Source organism: Oncorhynchus kisutch, linkage group LG2, assembly GCF_002021735.2.
Source record: "Oncorhynchus kisutch isolate 150728-3 linkage group LG2, Okis_V2, whole genome shotgun sequence".
Lineage (NCBI taxonomy): Eukaryota > Metazoa > Chordata > Actinopteri > Salmoniformes > Salmonidae > Oncorhynchus > Oncorhynchus kisutch.
The window spans coordinates 52,365,025-52,390,105 of record NC_034175.2 but is presented as its reverse complement, the minus strand read 5'-3'; the positions used below and the strand labels follow the sequence as shown (position 1 = coordinate 52,390,105).

Genomic DNA, 25,081 nt, shown 5'->3' with positions numbered 1-25,081 from the left:
TTTCATTGGTTTGTCAATGTGACATCACTGCAAACTAGAATAATTACATACAGTGTGTATAGCCGTAAGTGGGATTCGTAAACACACACATTGGCAGCAGGTCTGTGGATCCTAGAACAGCACCAAACAGACCAGTGTTCCACAGCATCTGTGACATTGGCTGGAACAGGAAGCCATCTGGTTTTTATGACCTTCTACAGCTCAATGAAAGCCTGTAAATGAGCACTGGTGATTACTATGACCATCAGCAGAGTCATGTCTCCCAAACACGGCTACTATCCTGCTTTTGCCCACAAAACCCGGCAAGAGACCCGACCCTGTAGGAATGCAGGCTTAAATTAGGCGCTGACGACAATGAAACATCCTTGTACAGCTCAATAGCCTTATTCATTGGATCAGGCCCCTTAGATCAATGGCTTACTCTTTTGAGTGGATTCAAGTAATTACGTTAGAATTATTGCTCTGGCGAGGAACTTTGCCTGTAGGCACCGAAATCATCCATTAATCCTAATGTGTTCTCCTCTGAAACACAGTCATCCCTCCAATATATGCAGTGCAGGAAAGAATATACGATCAGACTATACATTTCTTATAAGACTACTTAGTAGATTTTTTATGAATGTCTGGAAGTAGTTTTAAAACAAAATAAAACAAATGAATTTTACAATCAAATAAAAGTAATTAATCACCATGTATAAATTAAAGAACTAGGCTAAACACACTATAATAAAAAACATAATTTTCGTCTTTTTCATCCAACTTTGTGCCTGTGAGATTGTTCAGAGATGAATTGAAGGCTTGAAGCAATGTATTAAAGAGGAAAAGTAAGAGTGGTAAAGTGCATGAATCAGGGAAGAGGAAAAGATGAGCCATATTACTTGTCATCACTAGAATTGAGTCCACAGTATTATTATCGATGTATTCTATATTTGTATCCTTAATGGACCCTACAATAGCAGACATCATCACACATCAAGGGAGAAGGAAGTAGAAGAAAATGAAGGATGTTGTTTTTCTTATTATGAGTGTGTACAGTATGTCAGACCTGAATTCAAATAGTATTTGTTTCTTTAAAATAGTTTAGCTGTGCTTTGTTGAGCATATCTGGCACAACAGAAACAGTTGAATAATCCCCAAAGTGTAAACCCTGCCCATTTGGCACTCCAGGCAGGCTGAATCAAACACTCAACGAATTTGAAAGAAAAAAAAGACTATTTCAACCCAGGTCTGTTGTGAGTAGGCACGCACCCTTGTCCTGGGTCCAGAGCGATGGCCCGTGGATGCTCCATCCCTCCAGCTATCAGTGTGGTCCTCATCTCTCCATTCAGCCTGGCCACCTCGATCTGGTCCAGGTTACTGTCGATCCAGTACAGGTTACCTGCTATCCAGTCCACTGCCAACCCCTCTGGAGTGGCCAGCCCATGCTGCACAACCACCTCAATCCCTGTCACACCTGATGGAATACCAACCACAGGACCATCATCACCCCTACACCACCTGATTAGAGCACCACCCTTTAGCACCATGACCACCACCACACCACCCATTAGACCAGGTGAGACAGACCAGACCACAGCACCATGGTCATCAATACACACACTAGGTGAGAGAAGAGTAGAGAAGGGATGTATTCAACTCAGCCTGATCATTTTCCCCCTATTGAGAGGATGTGTTTGTTGGTCTGCCAACAAAATTACATTTTCTGGGGAGAAAACCCCAGCTAGAGAAACTCTTGAGGAAGATAACATTGACATAAAAGAAGATTGTTTCCTACAGTGTTCCATTAAAAATAAAAGGTTTTCCCAGTATGTCTATAATCCAGCTGTTTACAATTATCCTCGGCTGCTGGAGCCTTTGTGGAAGGATGACAAAAGGGAGAAATAGGTGCAGCAGCGGGACACATTCTATGGCCCCACGGAGAAAATGAGAGAAAGAGAGAAAAAGTCCAATTGCAGCAGACGCACAGAATATAAGCAGCACAAAACACCAACCTAATGAAAAGTTCTAACTCATCAAAGGCCTCAGAGATGCACTATGACAGTCGGAAGACGACTGAGGGGCCTAGAGTATACCCACAGTAATGCTTGGCATTACCCTGCTGAAATAACTCTTGAATGGAGGGACAGTATCAGCTCACAGTTTCAGAGAGGTGCTAAGTAGAACTAAACTGAAAACCTTATTGAACTAAACTGTATAATTGAAAGGCCTTCCAGTTGAAGATTGGGAGGGAAGAAAGCCATGTTTATCCTCCTCTGCCAATAGATCCCAGCATTTAGATAGAATGTTTAGCCTAGCCAAGGTACTTAAAGAGCCTGAAAGCGTCAGTACATCACAGCCTTTAGGACCTATTGTGTAGCTTACACCTACGTACCTTCAGATTTTGAAAGCACCATAGATCACACCATTTAGAGCTAACTTATAGGACCTACATACCTCCAGAGCCTGAGAGGCGTCCTCTGTAGATCTTATCCTCTACAACATCTGTCCAGTAAAGCAGGCTGCGATTAAAGTGGAAGTCAAGAGCAATGGTGTTCCGGAGCCCTGGCACCAGCAAGCTGTAGTCCCGCTTGTGAAGGTCTATCCGTCTTATCTCATGCCGGATAGAGAAGATGATGAAAGCCTCAAAGGGATCTGGCCAAAGGAAAGACAAAGGGAGGAAAGGAAGAGGAACAAGTTAAAACGGAAGGGACGGAAGCCACAACAAAACCAACATGAGCGGCAGAAGCCGGGGAAGTGATTTGAACAGGTGCCATTAACGGAGCAAACAAACAGGTGGGCATGACTGCACACACACAAACACACAGGCACCTGTGCATCCATGCACACACTGGATCATGCACTTTCATGACTGGGCACTGGCACTAGTCTGTGTTATGCACAGAGCAGAAACCCCATCGTCACTATGGAGACACATACATTATGAACACAATGAGAAAGACTGGATACTGTAGGGAGTAGGGATGTTAGCTACTTGCTGATGATAAGTCGCTCATTCTTTATTATTCAGTTATACCTGGAAATCTCTACAAAAGCTAGAGCCTTGCATGCATGAAATGTCACCACAGACTCAATAGTACATTTGTCAAAATTAAATGAGGTTGATTCTCAGTTTTCTATTGTGCGCAGAACATTTATTTGATTTGATTATTTAAAATACACAAAGAAGCCACACCAGGCAACCAATACATTTACCAAAATTGACAAGGATTATATACATAAAAACTCAGACTTGTTTCCATTGTTGTCCTCTATTGGTAGGCATGTGACTGCAGGGCAAAACAAGCGACATGGGCCTTCTGTGCCATACATTCAATCATGCGCTCCTGAGTGGCGCAGCGGTCTAAGGCTCTCCATCTCAGTGCTAGAGGCGTCACTACAGACCCTAGTTCGATTCCAGGCTGTATCACAATCGGCCGTGATTGGGAGTCCCGTAGGGAGTCACACAATTGGCCCAGCGTCGTCTGGGTTAGGGTTTGGCCAGGGTAGGCCATGAATGTAAATATGAATTTGTTCTTAACTGACTTGCCTAGTTAAATAAATACAAATAAAATACACAATGTCTACATATGTAGATATACAGTATACAAAACATTAAGAACACCTGTGTCCTCTGCTTCATCTACACTGACTGAAGTGGATTTAACAAGTGATAATAGCTTTCAACCGGGTTTCACCTAGTCAGTCTATGTCATGGAATGAGCAGGTGTCCTTAATGTTTTGTACACTCACTAACACATCACTCCACCAGAGTAGAGTAGCTTTGCACGTGGCTAGGAGGCTATCTCAACATGAACCAAGCCTTGCAGGAAGTTTTTATCTCAGCCGGGAGTTTGTTACGCTCTACCAATATATAAATGCATCGCTCTTGAATCGACATGGCACAAAATCTACGGCACTGCCTCAGTAGTAAGATAGTTATTTAGATACTGGGGGATTGTACCATATATGGTTTTATGGGCCAATCCCAGCTTCAGCTGAATGACCCTTTCATCAATTTATAGCCACTGTGGTTCACTGAGCTGAGAAGGGCCAACATTAGCCTGAGGGCTAAGATTCAGAATGACCTTTGCCATTTTACTCTGAGCTGTCTGTAGCTTGTTCTTGATGAACTTACTGTACCAGGTAGTACATGCATAGTCAAAGTGAGGCTGCACTAATGCTGTGCCAAGTGTTCAAGGTCCCTATTTATGTAAGAAACAATGAAATGTTAATGTGTTTCTTCGGTAAATTGCCCATTCTTTCCCTATTTTAACATACAATTAGCACTGCAACTGCCATCAATCTCTGAGGGAAATGGAGAGGCGAGCAGTAAAAAACGAGCTTCATCAATCTGAATGTGACACATCAAGGCTGCGTGTTCTGCCATGTTCTCCTCGTTTACGAGCAGCAACACAGAAGCAAAAAACGGCCAAAACATCAATCCAATCACACACATTACAACATAAGTAGACCGTTTGCTCTGATTATGTAAAGCTGAGTTGATCAATGAATTGACTGTATGTAATTTCACAGGGCTTACAGTGCCGTGAAAAATAATTTTCACCTTTTTGATATCCCCTATTTTTACATCTTTTTTTACACTGAAAGTTATCAGATCTTCAACCAAAATATTAGATAAATGGAACCTGAGTGAAAAAAAATTAAAAAAAATTATAAACAAAGAAATGCAACACCCAGTGCCTCTGTGTGAAAAAGTAATTGCCCCCTTACACTCAATAACCGGTTGTGCCACCTTTATAGCTGCAATGATTGCAACCAAACGCTTCAGGTAGTTGTTGATCAGTCTCTCACATCGCTGTGAAGGAATTTTGGCCCACTCTTGCATGCAGAACTGCTTTAACTCAGCGAAATTTATGGGTTTCAAAGCATGAACTGCTTGTTTCAGGTTCTGCCACAACATCTCAAATCAGGTTTAGGTCTGGACTTTGACTAGGCCATTCCAAAGCTTTTGAGCCATTCTGATGTAGACTTGCTTGTGTGTTTTGGATCATTGTCTTGCTGCATAACCGAGGTACGCTTCAGCTGACAGACGGATGGTCTGACATTATCTGGTAGAATTCTCTGATACAGAGCAGAATTCATGGTTCCTTCAATCAATCACAAGTCATCCAGGTCCTGAGGCAGCAAAGCATCCCCAAACTATCACACTACCGACACCATGCTTGACTGTTGGTACTTCTAGCATATTCCTCCACAGCGATGTGAGAGAGTGATCAACAACTACAGCCAGTGTTTGGTTGTACGTTGCATCTATAGGTGGCACAACCAGTTAAAGAGCGTAAGGGAACAATTCATTTTCACACAGGGGCATAGATACACATGGCAGGGTGTGGCTTAATGTGACCACGCTCCCGAGTAGAGTACAGCAGTTGGGTACTCCCATTACTCCCATGTAATTAGCCTAACTTTGCCATCATCCTAAGCAAACTACTGACACTTTTTGGTTGTTTCAAGAAATGTTTTCAGTACTTGGCGGTCAAAACAATGAATGATTTGCATGATACTTATTCTGCCAACAATTTCCTACCCTAACAATGACAATAAAGTTAGTAAATCTGTTGCAATATACTTATGTCACTGCTTGTTTACCCCTAGCTTTTTTGCTGGTTAGCTGACTTGGCTAGCTAGAAAAGTTCATCTCAACCCAATTTGTTAGTTTTAGATATGTCACGTGCGGTTTAACTACTTCCAGTTGTTGCCTTCCCTTGAACGGTCTAGGTATTTTAAAAAGCTCATTCTTGTTGGCTTGCCTACAGTATATGTCCTTTCAATTTGCCAGAGACCATCTGAGGATACAACCCTACAAAATTGACCAAACCAAAGCAGTCTATGATATCTTCAACTACTTAGTGGGATCTCCAGGTTTGCATAAATATCCAAATGCAGAAGAATATTATAGTGTTATTTGGATGGACACAGCCCACTAGTCCTTACTACAAGCTAACTAGCAAGCTTTATGCAAAACGATTTACCGATGATGATGTGCTTGAACACACAAATGCATTGAGTAACCAGAGCCCATCCATCATCATTTCCATCATCATCACGGCGTCATAGCATGAAACAATGAGGTTCGTCTAACCTGGTCCTTGGGCATTTGATTAAACTTAATTTGGTGGTCTTTTCTCCTACTATTGTTCAAACAATACAGTACGTAACAGCTTTTTGTCAAATTAAAAGTAGTGTTAATTTGCCAATTAAAGAAACTACAGTCTGTTGGAATTGACTCTTTGGCTGATAATCGTGATGTACATTCATTTGACTTTCTCTGTTCATGCTAACATTTTCATGTTTAGAATGAAAGTGTTTTTAGGTATGATGTAGTTTATTAAAATGACATAGAAGTATGTTAAAATGACCAACCAAGCATATTCAAAAATGTTATTGAATAAAATGTAAAAAAAGAATACAGCCGTTGTTGGGTAATGCGTAAAGTAGACAATTTAACATGGGAGTAATGGGCGTAAACGATGGCTGTACCCTACTCAAGGTTGTGGTCACGTTAAGACATGCCACGCCATGTGTATCTATTGGGTGTTTCATAACTTTGCTCATTTGTTCACTCAGAAAGTGCAACTAAAAGTTCTTTGCTGTTTTTGTGTGTGAAAAACAACACGCTCCTAGTAATATTTTACCTAATCGGAAATATTATATTTCAAAACGTATTCCAATTCACTTTGATCAAATCCTCACGAGCATATTATAAGACATGAAGCAGCACATGAGTCTACACTTACACAATCAACATACTTCCTGACACACACACACAACCCTACACACACTTTGTCACCTCACCTGTGCTGTGGCAGCTGTCCCCATCGGGGCCCAGCCTCCAGCCTGAGTAGCAGGAGCACTTGACGGTGGTCTTGTACTGCTCACACATCTGGCTGCACTTCAGATGCCTACTGCAGTAGTCCACCGCCTCACACGTCCTGTTGTTAGAGTCCAGTTGGAGCCCTGCAGGGCAGGAGCAGACCACCCCTGTCCCTGGTACCACTGTGCATTGATGGCTGCAGCCACCCTTGGCCACCAAACACTTATCTAGGAGCAGAGAGAGGAGTAGAGAGAGGGCACAGGAAGTAAGAGCCAACTCTGATCTGGGAGTAGAGTGAGAGAGGACAGGATGTAAGTACCAAACACTAATATGAAAATAGAGAAAGAGGTCAGGGACTAAGAGCCTTAATAGCCTACTATAGAGGATGAGATTGGAGACTAGAGAGAATGAGAGGGACAGGGAACTATGAGTCTTAATATTAGAGACTGAGATGGTTTTCAGCATCAGATCGTCATCCACGGGGTCTAAAAGGAGGTTAGAGAAATAATAGACCATAGTATGTTGGGCCATATGCTGTACAGTAAAAGAAAATGCTGAATTAAAAAGGGTTGTTTTTGAGAACTAGCTGGCACAAGAATAACACTACCACTTTTTGCTCTAAGCTAGAGATTGCTAGTCGAGCATGATGTTGGGAAATATCCGCTGCATATACAACGCAAGGAAAAGCTATTACACAATGAAAGAGGCTCCGCAGTTCAGTTGGTCCGCAACGGTTTGACCTGAGGGATGATGCCTTTATTACTGTCAAGGCTTCAACACATCATGAAATCTGAAAGTTGTGCACTATTCCTTTCACAAAACTGATATGGAGACGGAGAAAAAAAGAATGACTTTTCTTTGTGCAGTCTGTAATCGAATGATTTTCTCTGAAGCAGCTAGGTATCTGATTATTGTGGGGTGCCAGACAGGTCCAGAAGATGAAAAGGCAATTTGGTGCAACAATCACACTACAGGTCCAAAGTCTCCTTTTTAGCTAGCCATGATTAAGATGATCTTATTGGCACAGACCAGAAAGGGTTGAAATTTCTCTGCGGGGGTCTCCTAGCTGCAGAGGAGGGTAGAGGAGAGCTGTGCCCCCATAGGTTACAGCTGGAGGAATGACTCCTGCTGAGTTAGCTCAAATCAATCAGGCCCCTTAAGGTCTCCCTGTATGACCTAATTGGCTATGAACCAGGCAGCGCAGTGTGGGCCTTTTCTCAAAGGTTGTGTCCCAAATGGCACCCTCTTCCCTGTACCCTTTTTCATAAACCATTTCCCCATAGGACTATGTTCAAAAGTAGTGCACCATGTAGGGAATAGTGTGCCATTTGGGAGGAAGATAAGTGATAACACACACTCTGAGCTACGGTGTCTAACTATGGTCCCCCATGAGGTTTCTGCTAGCAACTCAAAATGAACCGATACGTTTAGGTTGTTCAGTCAAATAGATTAGATGTGTACTATTCACATGAGATTCACAGATTTTCCCTCAGATGGGCCTTGGACAAACAGATCTGTGTTGGTAATCATTGGAGAAATCTGGTAGCTATTCTTTATGTTCGGTCCCCTTGATGACTGAATAAAAATCAACAGCATGTTGACGCGTCATCGTGCTGCTCTCAAGGCTATGGGAATTAAAATATATAGTACCACTCCTTAGGGACAGACAGCGTTTGACACATCTGACTCTGCATTCTTGTTATATGAGACGGGAAATTAAAGCTCACACAGCTTATACTGTATATTCTGTCTGAGGTGTGTGTCCCAGTAGAAAAATAATCTCTAAACACATCTCTTCCACTTAAACACATTAAATGATTCATCACAACTCACACACTAATTAGTCTCGACGATCTCATGCAATATGATGTACTACAGATAATAGTTATTTCCTACCACAGAAAGGCCCTTCATCAGACAGGTCTGCACAGTCCGGCTTGCCGTTGCAGATCTTTTCTGGTGGGAGGCAAGTGGAAGTGTCATTGGCACAGGGGTATTTTGGAGGCTTACAGACAGCTGCCTCACAGGACTCCTCATCAGAACGATCCTCACAGTCGATATCTCCATCACACACCCAGCTCTTGGTGATGCACTTTCCTGTTGGTGTGACACACATATACAGACATTTATGGAAACACACACACACACACAATTCATTAACACAACCAGACACAGAAAATATTCCTCAAAGACGATATCAATCATCAGCTGTCCATACAGTAGACTAAATTCTGAGTAACCAGTCAGCATTACCACACAGTGAACTTCAAGCATCTGTAATACATTTGGTGAATAATCTAAGGCTGGGCGATATGGCTAAAATATAATTTAAAAAATAATAATAATGTTTAACTTTTATTTAACAGCCACAGTGTCTCCTGACCCCTCCTGTCTCAGCCTCCAGTATTTATGCTGCAGTAGTTTATGTGTCGGGGGGCTGGGGTCAGTTTGTTATATCTGGAGTACTTCTCCTGTCCTATTCGGTGTCCTGTGTGAATCTAAGTGTGCGTTCTCTAATTCTCTCCTTCTCTCTTTCTTTCTCTCTCTCGGAGGACCTGAGCCCTAGGACCATGCCCCAGGACTACCTGACATGATGACTCCTTGCTGTCCCCAGTCCACCTGGCCATGCTGCTATTCCAGTTTCAACTGACCTGAGCCCTAGGACCATGCCCCAGGACTACCTGACATGATGACTCCTTGCTGTCCCCAGTCTACCTGGCCATGCTGCTGCTCCAGTTTCAACTTCCACCTGACTGTGCTGCTGCTCTAGTTTCAACTGTTCTGCCTTATTATTATTCGACCATGCTGGTCATTTATGAACATTGAACATCTTGGCCATGTTCTGTTATAATCTCCACCTGGCACAGCCAGAAGAGGACTGGCCACCCCACATAGCCTGGTTCCTCTCTAGGTTTCTTCCTAGGTATTGGCCTTTCTAGGGAGTTTTTCCTAGCCACCGTGCTTCTACACCTGCATTGCTTGCTGTTTGGGGTTTTAGGCTGGGTTTCTGTACAGCACTTTGAGATATCAGCTGATGTACGAAGGGCTATATAAATAAATTTGATTTGATTTGATTTGAACTAGGCAAGTCAGTTAAGAACAAATTCTTATTTACAATGACGGCCTACCCCAGTCAAACCCGGACGACGCTGGGCCAATTGTGCACCACCCTATGGGCCTCCCAATCACAGCCGGATGTTATACAGCCTGGATTCAAACCAGGGACTGTACTGACACCTCTTGCACTGAGATGCATTGCCTTAGACCACTGCGCCACTCGGGAGCCCTAAATATCACAATATTTTTGATGGTATGGAGGTCTGAGGTTTTTGAATAATAAAAGTTCACATGCTTTATGAGTAGTGTATGACCCTAGGGTGGCAACAAATACATTCTAAGTGTTTTTAATGGAGCTTTGTCCATTCTGATTGTTTTATACTGTTCAATGAAACTTCTAACAAAAGTTGGAATATAGTGGGGACTTTGAATACAGTGTTGTTTGACATGACAATGAATAGAAAAAGCCAGTGAAGGGTTTTTGTGACAGGGCAGGAATTGGTCATTGTTTCACACTGGATCCTAATTAATGTCACATCCAATGTTTCCTCTTACTGTAGCTTTGAGGTACTGTACAATTAGTAAAATATTCATCCTTCGCCTAGTCCTCTCTGATTTAGAATATACCGTTGCAGAAACAAAAAGCTGATCTAGGCCTACACCAGCACTGGTAGCAGGCTGTATTAGTTATCTAGCTATATTTGCTCTGACTAGTACAACTAGCGTTAAGCATTAGCGGCTAACACAATTTATTTTAGCCACAACTTGCAAAGAAAGGATCAACTAGCTGTTTGCAGACAGTATAAGATACACAAACTAATAGTGTGCATATAGAATGCTTGTGGGTGTATAGTAGGAAGCAAAGTGGAAAGCAGCATCATTGTCACCCAAATCTGCAGCATTGCCCATGCAGACCGTCAGACTGCTAGTGGTTGATTTGACTTGCTGTAGCACAAAAACTACTCTGCTTGAGTGACAGGGGGAGGGTTTGGTGTGTGTGGAAAGAGAGAGGGAGAGAGAAGACTCAAGTAGCAAACTGAGTAAACTATAAAAACTGATATTATTACACACAGCGGAGTGGCATAATGCATTTAACAAACAAAAACATTGAAATACCGTTATACAAGGTAAAGGAAAAACCCAAACCGGTCCTTGGATCAATACCGGTATATTGTAAAAGACAGTTTATCACCCAGCCCTAGAATAATCCCTCAGTCAAGTTGAAGAAAAACTCTAAATATAAAAACAGGCCATAAAGTTACTTAATGCATAATGTGATCCATATTATAATCTGTTCCACACAATGGGGTCCTTGCAGTCTACAAAGACTAAGATCAATACAGTATATTGAATCATGACTTTAGATTAGAATATACTACACTGAACAAAAATATAAACTCAAGGTAAAGGTCCCATGTTTCATGAGCTGAAATAAAAGATCCCAGAAATGTTGCATACTCACAAAAAGCATATTTCTCTCAAATGTTTTGCAACAAATTTGTTTAGATCCCTGTTAGTGAGGATTTCTCCTTTGCCAAGATCATCTATCCACCTGATAGGTGTGGCATATCAAGAAGCTGATTAAACAGCATGATCATTACACAGGTGCACCTTGTGCTGGGGGACAATAAAAGGCCACTAATATGTGCTGTTTTGTCACACAACACAACATATGTCTCAAGTTGAGGGAGCATGCAATTGGCATGCTGACAGCTGGAATGTCCACCAGAGCTGTTGCCAGAGAATTGAACGTTAATTTCTCTACCATAAGCCGCCTCTAACGTCGTTTTAGAGAATTTGGCTTTGTGTGGGCGAGCGGTTAGCTGATATCAACGTTGTGAAGAGAGTGCCCCATTGTGGTGGTGGGGTCATGGTATGGGCTGGAATAAGCTACAGACAACGAACACGAATGCCTTTTATCAATGGCAATTTGACTGCAGTAAAATGCCATGACGAGATCCTGAGACCATTGTGAGTCCCATTTTATTTAAGGTACTGTATCTGTAACCAACAGATGCATATTCCCAGTCATGTGAAATCCATAGATTAGGGCCTAATTAATTGATATAAATTGACTGATTTCCTTATACGAACTGTAACTCAGTAAAAGCAATGAAATTGTTGGATGTGTCATGATGTTGGCCTGAGGGGGGAGGTTTATGACCCCCATAAATACCTTTCCCCTTGTTCCTCTCTCTATTCTACCAATGTGACTATTGAAAATCACTTTGTTAACATTGAGAGAGATTCTGGTGACATCAAAAAATGGGAACAGAACCATATTTCGGTAACCCAACCAGCTGAAAATATGCATTGGTAATAAATTAATATGATGCCAGATCAGTTGGCGTCTGAGACATTATTACTGATGATAGGACGACATAAACTGTATCTTGGAAAGTCTACACATTCTAGTTATCAGATTCACATGGAATTGTTGTGCAATTTAAATGTTTAAATATGAAACTATTCATGAAAAGATTAAATGTAATTTTATCTTCCAAATTAGAGAATTGGGTTTTCATGAGTGAACTATGCTTAACTCAGTGGCCCTGCCCATGTGAACAGACATTGGTTATAAACTATGAAACACGCCCTTCTCTCCCCTCCTATATAAGCCCCTTGACGAAAATGTAACTTTCTGTTCCGAAGACGTTAGGGCGACGTTCCTACGTTAAAAGGGCTCAGATAATAACCTGTTCCAAGGACGTGTGGACTTGAGGTCCCCACGTTGAAAGGACAAAGACCACCTACAGAACTAAGCCAACCTTAGAGAACCTAACGAAATTAGCATCGAATTTCAAAGTGAAGGTGACGACCTACACGCCGGAAGGATGAATTTCGACTATACCAGCCAGAATATAGCTTGAGCATATAGCATGGCAACTTGGTATGAACTTTGAACTCTTATTCACTAAATAAGTGATACCTCCTAGCCGTCGCGTTAGCGCAGCAACTGTAGACATGGGCTAGGAGAGGACGGACAGAGTATTTGTTCTACCACAAGACGACGGTACTACCAAGTATCCATTCTACCATCAGGCATTCTTCATTAGGACAACGCGGCCTCCCATCTATGACCAACAGATCGAAGCGTAGCTCAGAGTAAATATTTATTGTATTTTCCTTTTTCAAATGGGCGGTAATTTAGAATGCATAATGTACTGTATTTACGATAGCATAGCTTCTCCCTTTGTTACTCAGTCTTCCCGCTCTTTCACTCAAACCCAACCCCCTTTCCTTTGTGTAACCAGCCGTCATGTCGGCATGGTCCACCAGGGATGTTTTCTTTATAACATAATTTGTAATCAATGTATGATCCATTCTGTGTCATTATAATTCTGTGTGATTAGTTAGGTATTGAGTAAATAAATAATTAAACCAAATTTTGTATTGCTGATTCAACTTGTAAGCCAAGGTTCATGAAGATAACCAAGAATTTCCAACTTTCAGATGAGACTAAATAAGGTGATGATTAAATATTGACTGCTACTGATGTAAAAGATTACCAGGTCTTGAAGAGTTTATTCAGAAGATAACAGCTCTATAAACATTATTTTGTGGTTCCCCCGACTTTCCAGTTAAATATTTTCCTGAGTAGCTTAATGAGGTAATATTAATTAATTACAGAGAAATTATTTTATAGAATAGCATGTCATATCACTTAATCCGACATAGCCAAAGACACAACATATGTTGCATTTATATTTTCATTCAGTATACATTGCATCTTGCATCAAAATCTTCTTCATTGTGTGAGTGCATCAACAGAAAGGCACAGACACAGTTGTGAGTGAAAAGCTTTACTTCATGTGAAAATCCACAGCTAGATCATTACAGCCTCCTGATACCTGCTACCAGGGGGTAATCTTAAATTACCCTTACTCGCCATTTTGAATTACAAAGAGGCAGTGAATGCAGGTGGAACCACTGCAGGGGGTAGAATCAGCCACACACAGATAATCGAGAACTTGGTTCTATCTGCAAAAAGATCATTCTGAGAAAATTGGCTTTAAAATTCAGAATCCTCATATGATTGAATGGTGTCAGCAATTTTTATATTGTATTCTTTTGAACTTAACAACATGAACCACCGGTGTATTTAGAGTACCATACACTGTACAAAACATTAGGAACACCTTCCTAATATTGAGTTGCACCCCATCCCCCATTTTCCCTAAGAACAGCCTCAATTCGTCGGCGCATGAACTCTACAAGGTGTCGAAAGCGTTCCGCCGGGATGCTGCCCCATGTTGACTCCAATGCTTCCCACAGTTGTGTCAAGTTGGCTGGATGTCCTTTGGGTGGTGGACAATTCTTGATACACACTGGAAACTGTTGAGTGTGAACAACACAACAGTATTGCAGTTCTTGACATACTCAAATCGGTGCGCCTGGCACCTACTACCATATCCTGTTCAAAGGCACTTAAATTGTTTGTCTTGCCCATTCACTCTCCGAATGACTCACATACACAATTCATGTCTCCTCCCCTTCATCTACATTGATTGATGTGGATTTAACAAGTGACATCAATAAGGGATCATAGCTTCATCTGGTAAGTCTATGTCATGGACAGAGCATGTGTCCTTAATGTTTTGTATATTTAGTGTTTAGGTAGAGAAGATTTAACAGAACAAGGCTATGTCAATAACTAAATTCTGACAAAAAAGACAGTAGTGTAAAGTACTTAAGTAAAAATACTATCAATCAAATTTCAATCAAATGTATTTATAATGCCCAATACAGACGTAGAAGCACGGTGACAAGGAAAAACTCCCTAGAAAGGCAGGAACCTAGGAAGAAATCTATAGAGGAACCAGGCTCTACGGGGTGGCCAGTCCTCTTCTGGATGTGCTGTGTGGAGATTATGAGAGTACATGGTCATTTAAGGCCAGATTGTTCTTCAAAATGTTCAAACGTTCATAGATGACCAGCAGGGTCAAATAATAATCACAGTGGTTGTAGACGGTGCAACAGGTCAGTATCTCAGGAGTAAATATCAGTTTGCTTTTCATAACCAAGCCTTCAGAGGACGAGACAGCAGGTGCCGTAGAGAGAGAGAGAAAGTAAAAAACAGCAGGTCCGGGACAAGGTAGCACGTCCTGTGAACAGGTCAAGGTTCCCTAGCCGCAGGCAGAACAGTTGAAACTGGAGCAGCAGCACAGCCAGGTGGACTGGGGACAGCCAGGAGTCATCAGGGCAGGTAGTCCTGAGGCATGATCCTAGGGATACTACCAAAAACTACTTAAGTAGTTTTTTGAGGTATCTGTACTTTATTATTTATATTTTTCAAAATTTTTACTTTACTACATTCCTAAAGAAAATAATATACTTTTTACTCCATACATTTTCACTGACAGCCAAAAGTACCCATTACATTTTGAATGCTTAGCAGGACAAGAAAATTGTCTAATTCACACACTTATCAAGCGGGTCATCCCATACTGCCTCTGATCTGGCGAAGTCACTAAACACATGCTTCGTTTGTAAATTGTCTTGAGTGTTGGAGTGTGCCCCTGGCTATCCGTAAATTTAAAAAACAAAAAATGGTACTCTCTGGTTTGCTTAATATTTGGAATTTGAAACGATTTATACTATTACATTTACTTTTGATATTTAAGTATATTTAAAACCAAATACTTTCAGACTTTTCCTCAAGTAGTATTTTACTGGGTGACCTTCACTTCTACTCGAGTCATTTTCTATTAAGGTATCTTTATTTTAACTCTGGTACGACAGTTGGGTACTTTTTCCACCACTGCAAAAATGCAGATAAAACCAAGCTCTCGATATGCCAGAATGTATCATTGTTAATGCAGCTATGCCTGTGACTGTGTGAAGCCTGGATTACAGAGCATCCCAATTTAGAGGCCCAATTTTAAAGCTACATCACAAGGAGAATTGATTCGCTGTTGCACATTCCGGGAGAAAAGATACGCTATTGTAAAATCTATGCTATACCCATGACATACTACATGGAGAGTTAGAGAATGTAGAGTTTATATGTGTTTTAAACATGTTTCCAATTTTGACATTTGATGTTGATCAACTACAGACATTTAACTTTGCTCCTTGTTTAGCATTAATTTAATGGTCAAAGATTGAATATTCCGTCTGTCCATATTGTGCTCTTAGACAAACAGTGTAGCTAACAAGTTTTGTTTCTGGGTTCCAGTTACTGACGGAGTAGTCTCTTAGCTACAGCATATCATACAGTACCTGTGTCTTTGCAGGTGAACTTGGCCTTGGGGTCGCACATCCTCTTGGTGCCCTCACAGGACATCTCGTCAGTCCCATCCTCACAGTCTTTGTCTCCATCACACCTCCAGCGCTCTGGGATACACGTCCCATCTGCTGTACAGTGAAACTCATCCCTGGTGCACTCTATCACAGGAGGCAATGCTGCAAGGGAAAATATACATCCAGTACAAGTAAAAAATTCAAGGGTTTTTCTTTATTTGTACTATTTTCTAAATTGTAGAATAATAATAAAGACATCAAAACTATGAAATAAGACATATGGCATAATTTAGAAACCAAAAAACGTGTTAAACAAATTAAAATATATTTTATATTTGAGATTCTTCAAAGCAGAAACCCTTTGCCTTGACAGCTTTGCACACTCTTGGCATTCTCTCAACAAGTCACATGGAATGCATTTCAATTAACAGGTGTGCCTTGTTAAAAGTTAATTTGTGGAATGTATTTCCTTCTTAATAAGGAAAAGACAGTTAGTTGTGTTGTGACAAGGAAGGAGTCTTCACTATTATTCAACAATGTAGAATGTATTTTGGGGGGTTTGTATCATTTGATTTACACAACATGTCTGCCACTTTGAATATGCAAAATATTTTTTATTGTGAAACAAACAAGAAATAAGACCAAAAAAATTAAAACTTGAGCGTGCATAACTATTCACCCCCCCCAAAGTCAATACTTTGTAGAGCCACCTTTTGCAGCAATTACAGCTGCAAGTCTCTCTATAAGTTTGGCACATCTAGCCACTGGGATTTTTGCCCATTCTTCAAGGCAAAACTGCTCCAGCTCCATCAAGTTGGATGGGTTCCGCTGGTGTACAGCAATCTTTAAGTCATACCACAGATTCTCAATTGGATTGAGGTCTGGGCTTTGACTAGGCCATTCTAAGACATTTAAATGTTTCCCCTTTAACCACTCGAGTGTTGCTTTAGGAGTATGCTTGGGGTCATTGTCCTGCTGGAAGGTGAACCTCCGTCCCAGTCTCAAATCTCTGGAAGACTGAAGAAGGTTTACCTCAAGAATTTCCCTGTATTTATCATTCCTTCAATTCTGAACGGTTTCCCAGTCCCTGCCAATGAAAAACATCCCCACAGCATGATGCTACAACCACGCTTCTCTGTGGGGACTGATGTTCTAGAGGGTGATGAGAGGTGTTGGGTTTGCACCAGACAGAGCTTTTTCCTTGATGGCCAAAAAGCTACATTTTAGTCTCATCTAACCAGAGAACCTTCTTCCATATGTTTGGGGAGTCTCCCACATGCCGTTTGGCAAACACCAAATGTGTTTGCTCATTTTTTTCTTTAAGCAATGGCTTTTTTTCTGGCCACTCTTCCGTAAAGCCCAGCTCTGTGGAGTGTATGGCTTAAAGTGGTCCTATGGACAGATACTCCAATCTCCGCTGTGGAGCTTTGCATCTCCTTCAGGGTTATCTTTGGTCTCTTTGTTGCCTCTGATTAATGCCCTCCTTGCCTGGTCCATGAGTTTTGGTGGGCGGCCCTCTCTTGGCAGGTTTGTTGTGGTGCCATATTCTTTCAGGTTTTTAATAATGGAGTGAAATGGTGCTCCGTGGGATGTTCAAAGATTCAGATATTCTTTTATAACCCAATCCTGATCTGTACTTCTCCACAACTTTGTCCCTGACCTGTTTGAAGAGCTCAGTGGTCTTCATGGTGCCGCTTGTTTGGTAGTGCCCCTTGCTTAGTTGTGTTGCAGACTCTGAGACCTTTCAGAACAGGTATATATATATTGAGATTAGAGGTCGACTGATTAATCGGAATGGCCGATTATTTTTGGGCACCGATTTGCCAATTTTTTTTATTATTATTATTTTTTTTTTATACCTTTATTTAACAAGGCAAGTCAGTTCAGAACTCTTTTTTATTTTCAATGACTGCCTAGGAATGGTGGGTTAACTGCCTCGTTCAGGCGCAGAACGACAGATTTTCACCTTGTCAGCTCGGGGGACCCAATCTTGCAACCTTACAGACCTGCCTCTCTCTCGTTGCACTCCACAAGGAGACTGCCTGTTACGCAAATGCAGTAAGCCAGGGTAAGTTGCTAGCTAGCATTAAACTTATCTTGTAAAAAACAATCAATCATAATCACGAGTTAACTACACATGGTTGATGATATTACCTAGATATTATCTAGCATGTCCTGTGTTGCATATAATCTGACTGAGCATACAAGTATCTAAGTATCTGACTGAGCGGTGATAGGCAGAAGCATGCATGTAAACATTCATTCAAACAGCACTTTCATGCGTTTTGCCAGCAGCTCTTCATTGTGCGTCAAGCATTGCGCTGTTAATGACTTCAAGCCTATCAACTCCCGAGATGAGGCTGGTGTAACTGAAGTGAAATGGCTAGCTAGTAAGCTTTTCAAACGTCACTCGCTCTGAGCCTTCTAGTAGTTGTTCCCCTTGCTCTGCATGGGTAACGCTGCTTCGAGGGTGGCTGTTGTTGTGTTGCTGGTTCGAGCCCAGGGAGGGGCGAAGAGAGGGACAGAAGCTATACTGTTACACTGGAAATACTAAAGTGCCTGTAAGAACATCTAATAGTCAAAGGTTAATGAAATACAAATGGTATAGAGAGAAATAGTCCTATAATTCCTATAATAACTACAACCTAAAACTTCTTACCTGGGAATATTGAAGACTCATGTTAAAAGGAACCACCAGCTTTCATATGTTCTCATGTTCTGAACAAGAAACTGAAGCGTTAGCTTTTTTAGCTTTCTCTTTGATTTTATATATGTATTATATTAAGTTAAAATTAAGTGTTCATTCAGTATTGTTGTAATTGTCATTATTACAAATAAAAATATATATTTAAAAAATCCTCCAATTAATCGGTATCGGCTTTTTTGGTCCTCCAATAATCGGTACCGGCGTTGAAAAATCATAATCGGTCGACCTCTACTTGAGATCATGTGACACTTAAATAAGTCCACCTGTGTGCAATCTAACTAATTATGTGACTTCTGAAGGTAATTGGTTGTACCAGATCTTATTTAGGGGCTTCATGGCAAAGGGGGTGAATACATATGCACGCACCACTTTTCCATTTTTTTTAAACAAACAATTTTTTACATTTCACTTCACCAATTTGAACTATTTTGTGTGTTCATTACATGAAATCCCCCCAAAAAACAATATAGGAAAAACGCCAAGGTTGATGAATACTTTTACAAGGCACTGTAAATAGAATCCTTATGTAACAGCGGAAATTTGTTTGTTTTTTGACAATATTGGGTTATATATATTCTTTTAAATTATATTTTTAATCATGCTAAGTAGTCACAAGACCGACTGTATATAACCTAACCACTTCCACATTGCCAATAATTTATTTTTCATTTCCAGGATTTTTTCTGGATCAAAATGGGGCTTAGGTGGTGGCTGTGGCTGGGGGCATGGCAGTGGGTGTGGCCATTGGTGCGATTTTAAAGCTATTTTCCTGCAATTCTACACATTTTGCCATGGCTTATGCTATGCTTACAAAATCAATGACCAAAATACTCCTGAATGCATACTGTTTAGAATTTTAGATTCTCCCTGACTGTCTAGCCTTTATTTTGGTAATTATGAGTTCTCAAAGAGGACCATATTTAAAAATATATAGGTCCATTACCTTTCCTGCATGCTTTATATCTAGTTTTTTAAAGTTTTTTTTACAGTTTGGACATGGGTGGGCTGCCTAACAAAACAGTTAGGCAGCCCACCCAAGACTTTTCTATTAAAAAAACCCTGACTTCCAAAAAGAAAACACATTTAATGCTTGGATGTCAGAGATCAGAAGGATTTCCATAACAGTCAGAGCCTGCTGAGCCAGAGCTGTTACCCCTGGGGTGGCCCACAACACAGCAACACTACACTGTGTTAGAGTAGAGAGGAAAAGGCTGGAGCTGGGGCTCAGGCTTGACATCAGGACACGGTTTGATGAATAGCTTCCTCATTCTAGTGACAGGCTAGTGAGCTGTGAGTATTCCAGCCGGCCGGGCCCAGCTCAGCCTTCTGGGGTAATTATAACAGATTAAAATATTCTTGATGGTTGTACTCTTGTGAAGAGTAGATGAGATTAGATCAGCCGAGCGAGAGCCGAGTGAGGAGGATGAAGACTTAAGGACATTAGACCAGGCCAATTAATAGTTACTTTGAACTCATCATTATCTTTAAAAAAAATTGTTCTACTGATTTAAATGGCAATTGAATAATTGATAGTTACAATCATTGATACATGTGTAGTAATGAGGAGTAGTAAGCCTGACTTGAAACATCTACCTCATGCTGAGATAGATAACGTGATACTTAGTGCAAAATGTATTTGACAAAATGAGGGATGGAGCTATCATTTAGAGTAGAATTTTCATTATGAATTCATGGTAGTAGTAGCAGCATGGTTTATCTTAACTGTGGGCACATAATCTTGTAATTGCTAACAAAAAGTGCTACGATACAGGTATTACAAATAACAGCATTGTTTCTCTCACCAGCTCCATCTCCTCCACAAGTAGTGTTCTCGTCGCTGAAGTCCCCACAGTCGTTGTCCCCATCGCAGGCCCAGTGGTCTGGGATACACCTCCCACTGGAGCACTGGAACTGGGTGTTGGAGCAGGAGTGGACACAACCAACCTCGTCACTACCATCTCCACAGTCATCATCTAGGGATACAGAAGAAAAATAGTAAGTGTGACTGACTAGGTTTGACTCCTGCATATCATTAAACTGTGTTAGCATGCTAAGCTAAAGCCTATACATTAGCTTGGGGAGGTAACATAAGTCTTCACTTACAGGCAAGGTTATAGTACTCAGCGCATGGGTGTGGTTTTCCAAACCACTTTAGTTACATAAGGAGACAGTGGTTGATTTCAAAGTTGTGGGTTATATGAGGTTCATGAAATGTACAGTAGCTCAGTGTTTCTCAACTTCTGTCCTTGAGTATTCTGACGTCAAAGTTGCTCATCTTTATTGAATCTCTGTACAATCATACCAGATTCTCAAGGATGGTCGTTGAGGGAGAAACTGCTATAGGTTTTCAGTAGAAACGTACCTGAATCACAATGCCACTTGACACTGATGCATCTCCCATTGGAACAGCTGAACTGGGTGAGGGGCTCACAGGTCGGGAATGCTGTAGACACAAAGGCAGAGAGACAATCAACTATAGTTATCTATACCTCAAACCCATAGGGCCACATTCATTCTGAAAATACATTGTCTGAAACTCATTACAAACACTCCATTCCAAATCTAACTGTATTTATCACATGCGCCGAATATAACTGTTGGAGACTTCGTTGTGACATGCTTGCTTACGAACCTTGTCCAACGATGCAGAGTTAAAAAATAATAATTAAAAATGAAATACAAAAGTATGGAGCTATATTCAGGGAGTACCAGTATCAGATCAATTCAGAAGTACAAGGTATTTGAGGTAGATATGTACATGAAGGCAGGGTAAAGTGACTAGGCATCCGAATAGATAATAATAAGAGTAAAATAAAGAACAGAGTAGCAGCAGCAAATGAAGAGTGTAAAAGTGTGTGTATGTACAGTATGTGTGTATTATGAATCCATTAGCTGCTGCCTATGTTTGTGTTGCTTCACAGTCCCCGCTGTTCCATAAGGTGTATTTTTGTCTGTTATTTAAATCTGATTCTAATGCTTGCATCAGTTACCTGATGTAGAATAGAGTTCCATGTAGTCATGGCTCTATGTAGTACTGTGCGCCTCCCATAGTCTGTTCTGGACTTGGGGACTGTGAAGAGACCCATGTCTTGTGTGGTATGCATGGGTGTCTAAGCTGTGTGCTAGTTGTTTAAACAGACAGCTTGGTGTCTGTGTGTATGTGTGTTGTGTCGGTATGTGTGTGTGTGTTGTGTGTGCGCACATGTAGTGTATGTGAATGTGTGAGGGTTTTGTGTGGGAGTGAGTGTAGTGTGTGTGAGTGAGTATATGGAGTGTATATAAAGTCTAGTGAGTGTGCGTAGGGTCAGTGCAAGATTGAGTCAGTGCAGACAGTTTGGGTACCATTAATTGACTATTTAGCAGTCTGGCTATTTAGCAGTCTTATGGCTTCGAGGTAGAAGCCCTCGGATCCTATTGGTCCGAGAGCCGATGCTCCCGTACAGTTCGCAGGACGGTAGCAGAGTGAACAGTCTATGGCTTGGGTGGCTGGATTGTTTGGCAATTTTTCAGGCCTATGACGCCTACTGATATAGTGGTCCTGGATGGCGAACAGCCCAGTGATGTACTGGGCTGTTCGCACCACCCTCTGTAGCACTTTGCGGTCACAGGTGGTGCAATTGCCATACCAAATGGTGATGCAGCCAGTCAAGATGCTCTCGAAGGTGCAGCTGTAGAACTTTGAGGATCTGAGGACCCATGACAAGTCTTTTCAGTAATGCCGTGCCCTCTTCACGACTTTGCGGGTGTGTGTGGACCATGTTAAGTCCATAGTGATGTGGACTCCAAGGAACTTGAAGCTCTTGACCCGCTCCACAACAGCCCCGTCGATGTGGATGGGGGCATGCACTCCCCTCTTTCTCCTATAGTCCTTCTCCTATAGTCCACGACGTTGAGGGATAAGTTGTTGTCCTGGCACCACACTGCTAAGTCTTTGACCTCCTCCCTGTAGGCTGATTCATCGCCGTTGGTGATCAGGCCTACCACCGTTGTGTAGTCAGCAAACTTGATGGTGTTGGAGTCATGAGCGGCGACGCAGTCGTGGGTGAACAAGGAGTACAGGAGGGGACTAAGCACACACCCCTGATGGGCCCCTTTGTTGAAGGTCAGTGTTGCGGAGGTGTTGTTGCCTACCCTTACCACATTGGGCCGGCCCATCAGGAAGTCCAGGATCTAGTTGCAGAGGGAGGGGTTCAGAACCCTAGTCCTCACTACTCATCTTTTTGACTATATGTGTATTGCAGGCCAAAATAAATTACCTGCAGCAAGTTAAGAGCTACCGCAACACTGAATGTTATGATAAACACAAAATTCATGGAAATATGCCTAACGAATATGCTAATACTGGATACAATTGTGGCTGTTGTAAATGGCACCCTAAATTTGCATGCACCTTTTGGACAGGGCATTATGTATACTGTATGTGCGAGTGATGCTTGTTTTCAGGTAGAAAAGCTAATTTAGGACTCAATTGATCATAACTCATATTTAAGTCTGATCAATGAGACCTGCAAAAAAATACAGATTCAGGTTAACACGAAACATGTCATTAAATCGGAGACAGAAAGAACATGATTCATCCCCAGATGTTTTGGGTTAATCCACAATAATGTAGAGAAATAATGCCTCTGTGTTAGAAACGCTGCTTTAATCAATAAAAGAGAGTGGCAGCTGCGTCAGTACAACAACAACACAGACAGTTTTCCATTGGGAGTTTAGCGTAGCTCACCGCTCGGTGGAAAAACACACCACCTAAACTCACCAGCTAGTGCTGCTTTGACAGACAGTGTCTCTGCTAGCTAACTGCTGAAAACCAATTAACACCATGGTAATTAACCAACATCTGCTCCTTACTTCTTCCAGTGTGGTCAAGGAGATACCATAGCTAACTTTCTCTAACTGCTGTTGATGGTGCTGGTGGCTAAATATTCTATCGCATCAGAGTGCCAATGTGAATCTGCGCATATGGATGTGTCATACCCCTAAATACTTGTGATCTGCATTTGCATTCCCGTCACATTCAACCTAGTTTCAATTTCTGGTTATACAATTTTTTAGATATTTCCATTACAGGGCAAGAGTTTTATTAAACTCAGAGACTTAATTGTAATTGATTCTTTGGAATCCCTATTGCTACAGACACCTAGGGCGTTAGTTAGGACACAGTGAATGTTCACCACGTATATATACACAAAAGTATGTCTAAACCCCTTCAAATGAGTGGATTAGGCTATTTCAGCCACACCCATTGCTTACAGGTGTATAAAATTGAGAGCACAGCAACGCAATCTCCATAGACAAACATTAGCAGTAGAATGGCCTTAAAGAGCTCAGTGACTTTAAACTTGGCACCGTCATAGGATGCCACCTTTCCAACAAGTCAGTTTGGCAAATGTCTACCCTGATAGAGCTGTAAGTGCAGTAAGTGCTGTTATTGTGAAGTGGAAACGTCTAGGAGCAACAATGGCTCGATCGCGACGTGATGCTTCAGGTTTTAAAAACCCACCGTCGCTGCAGTGGAGAAAATTGAGCTTCCAGAGACTCTGTGGGAACTCCTACAGCGCAGTAATGCCTGAGGAATCTCAGACAACACTATGAGAGAGAATATGTTTTGCAGCGCAGCTTGATTATGACTGAATGAAGTCGAGCATGAACTTTAATTACAGCTTACACCCTGGCTGTTTGTGACTGTGTATTGAAGCAGCTTAGTAAGCACACAAAGGAGTCAGAGACGATACAAAACTATGCAGGGCCTTGCACTGATCATCAGAGATTGCCATGTGCCATCTTTACCACAAACAGTGAAGAGGCAGGAGGTTTTAAAACCCTTTTAAAGGTGTTTTCCCAGTTTTTTTTACGATCTGTAAGTAATTCAACTATTTCCACCTCACATCACTAAATATGTAACTTACGGCCTGGAAAGCTCCCTCTGCATGAAAGTCACACAAAAGTATAGTTATGAGATTAGACTAGTGTACCAGAAAGATAACAAGTTACAGTATAGCCAGTTGAAATCAGGTACTATAAAAAGAAATATAAAAACAAAATAAACTGTTGGGTCATAAAAATGGCAAGCACTACAACTTACTTTGGTATATGTTTTGATACACTGTGTAATTCTGCCACACTAAAATGTATTTTTTTAAAAATGCTATAAGTGTTATTTCGCAGCATCATTCTAACTCCCCTTAATCAGTGAGTAAGAAGTGAATGCTCAGCTCCTGGCCCTGAGGACTCAAGGCTATTTAATAATGTAACTGCTA

At 41.3% G+C, this 25,081-nt stretch overlaps 1 protein-coding gene across 1 annotated transcript in view; it reads right to left on the bottom strand.

Annotated features, from left to right (window-relative positions):
- lrp1bb (low density lipoprotein receptor-related protein 1Bb) overlaps positions 1-25,081 on the bottom strand; it is a 297,890-nt gene that overhangs the window by 150,089 nt on the left and 122,720 nt on the right. Inside the window, exons 19-25 of the mRNA XM_031802153.1 lie at positions 21,184-21,264; positions 20,624-20,794; positions 16,094-16,276; positions 8,711-8,911; positions 6,796-7,041; positions 2,434-2,631; positions 1,249-1,453 (exon numbers count right to left, since the gene is read on the bottom strand). Coding sequence (XP_031658013.1) covers positions 1,249-1,453; positions 2,434-2,631; positions 6,796-7,041; positions 8,711-8,911; positions 16,094-16,276; positions 20,624-20,794; positions 21,184-21,264 — 1,285 coding nt within the window. The remainder of the gene's footprint in view (positions 1-1,248; positions 1,454-2,433; positions 2,632-6,795; positions 7,042-8,710; positions 8,912-16,093; positions 16,277-20,623; positions 20,795-21,183; positions 21,265-25,081) is intronic.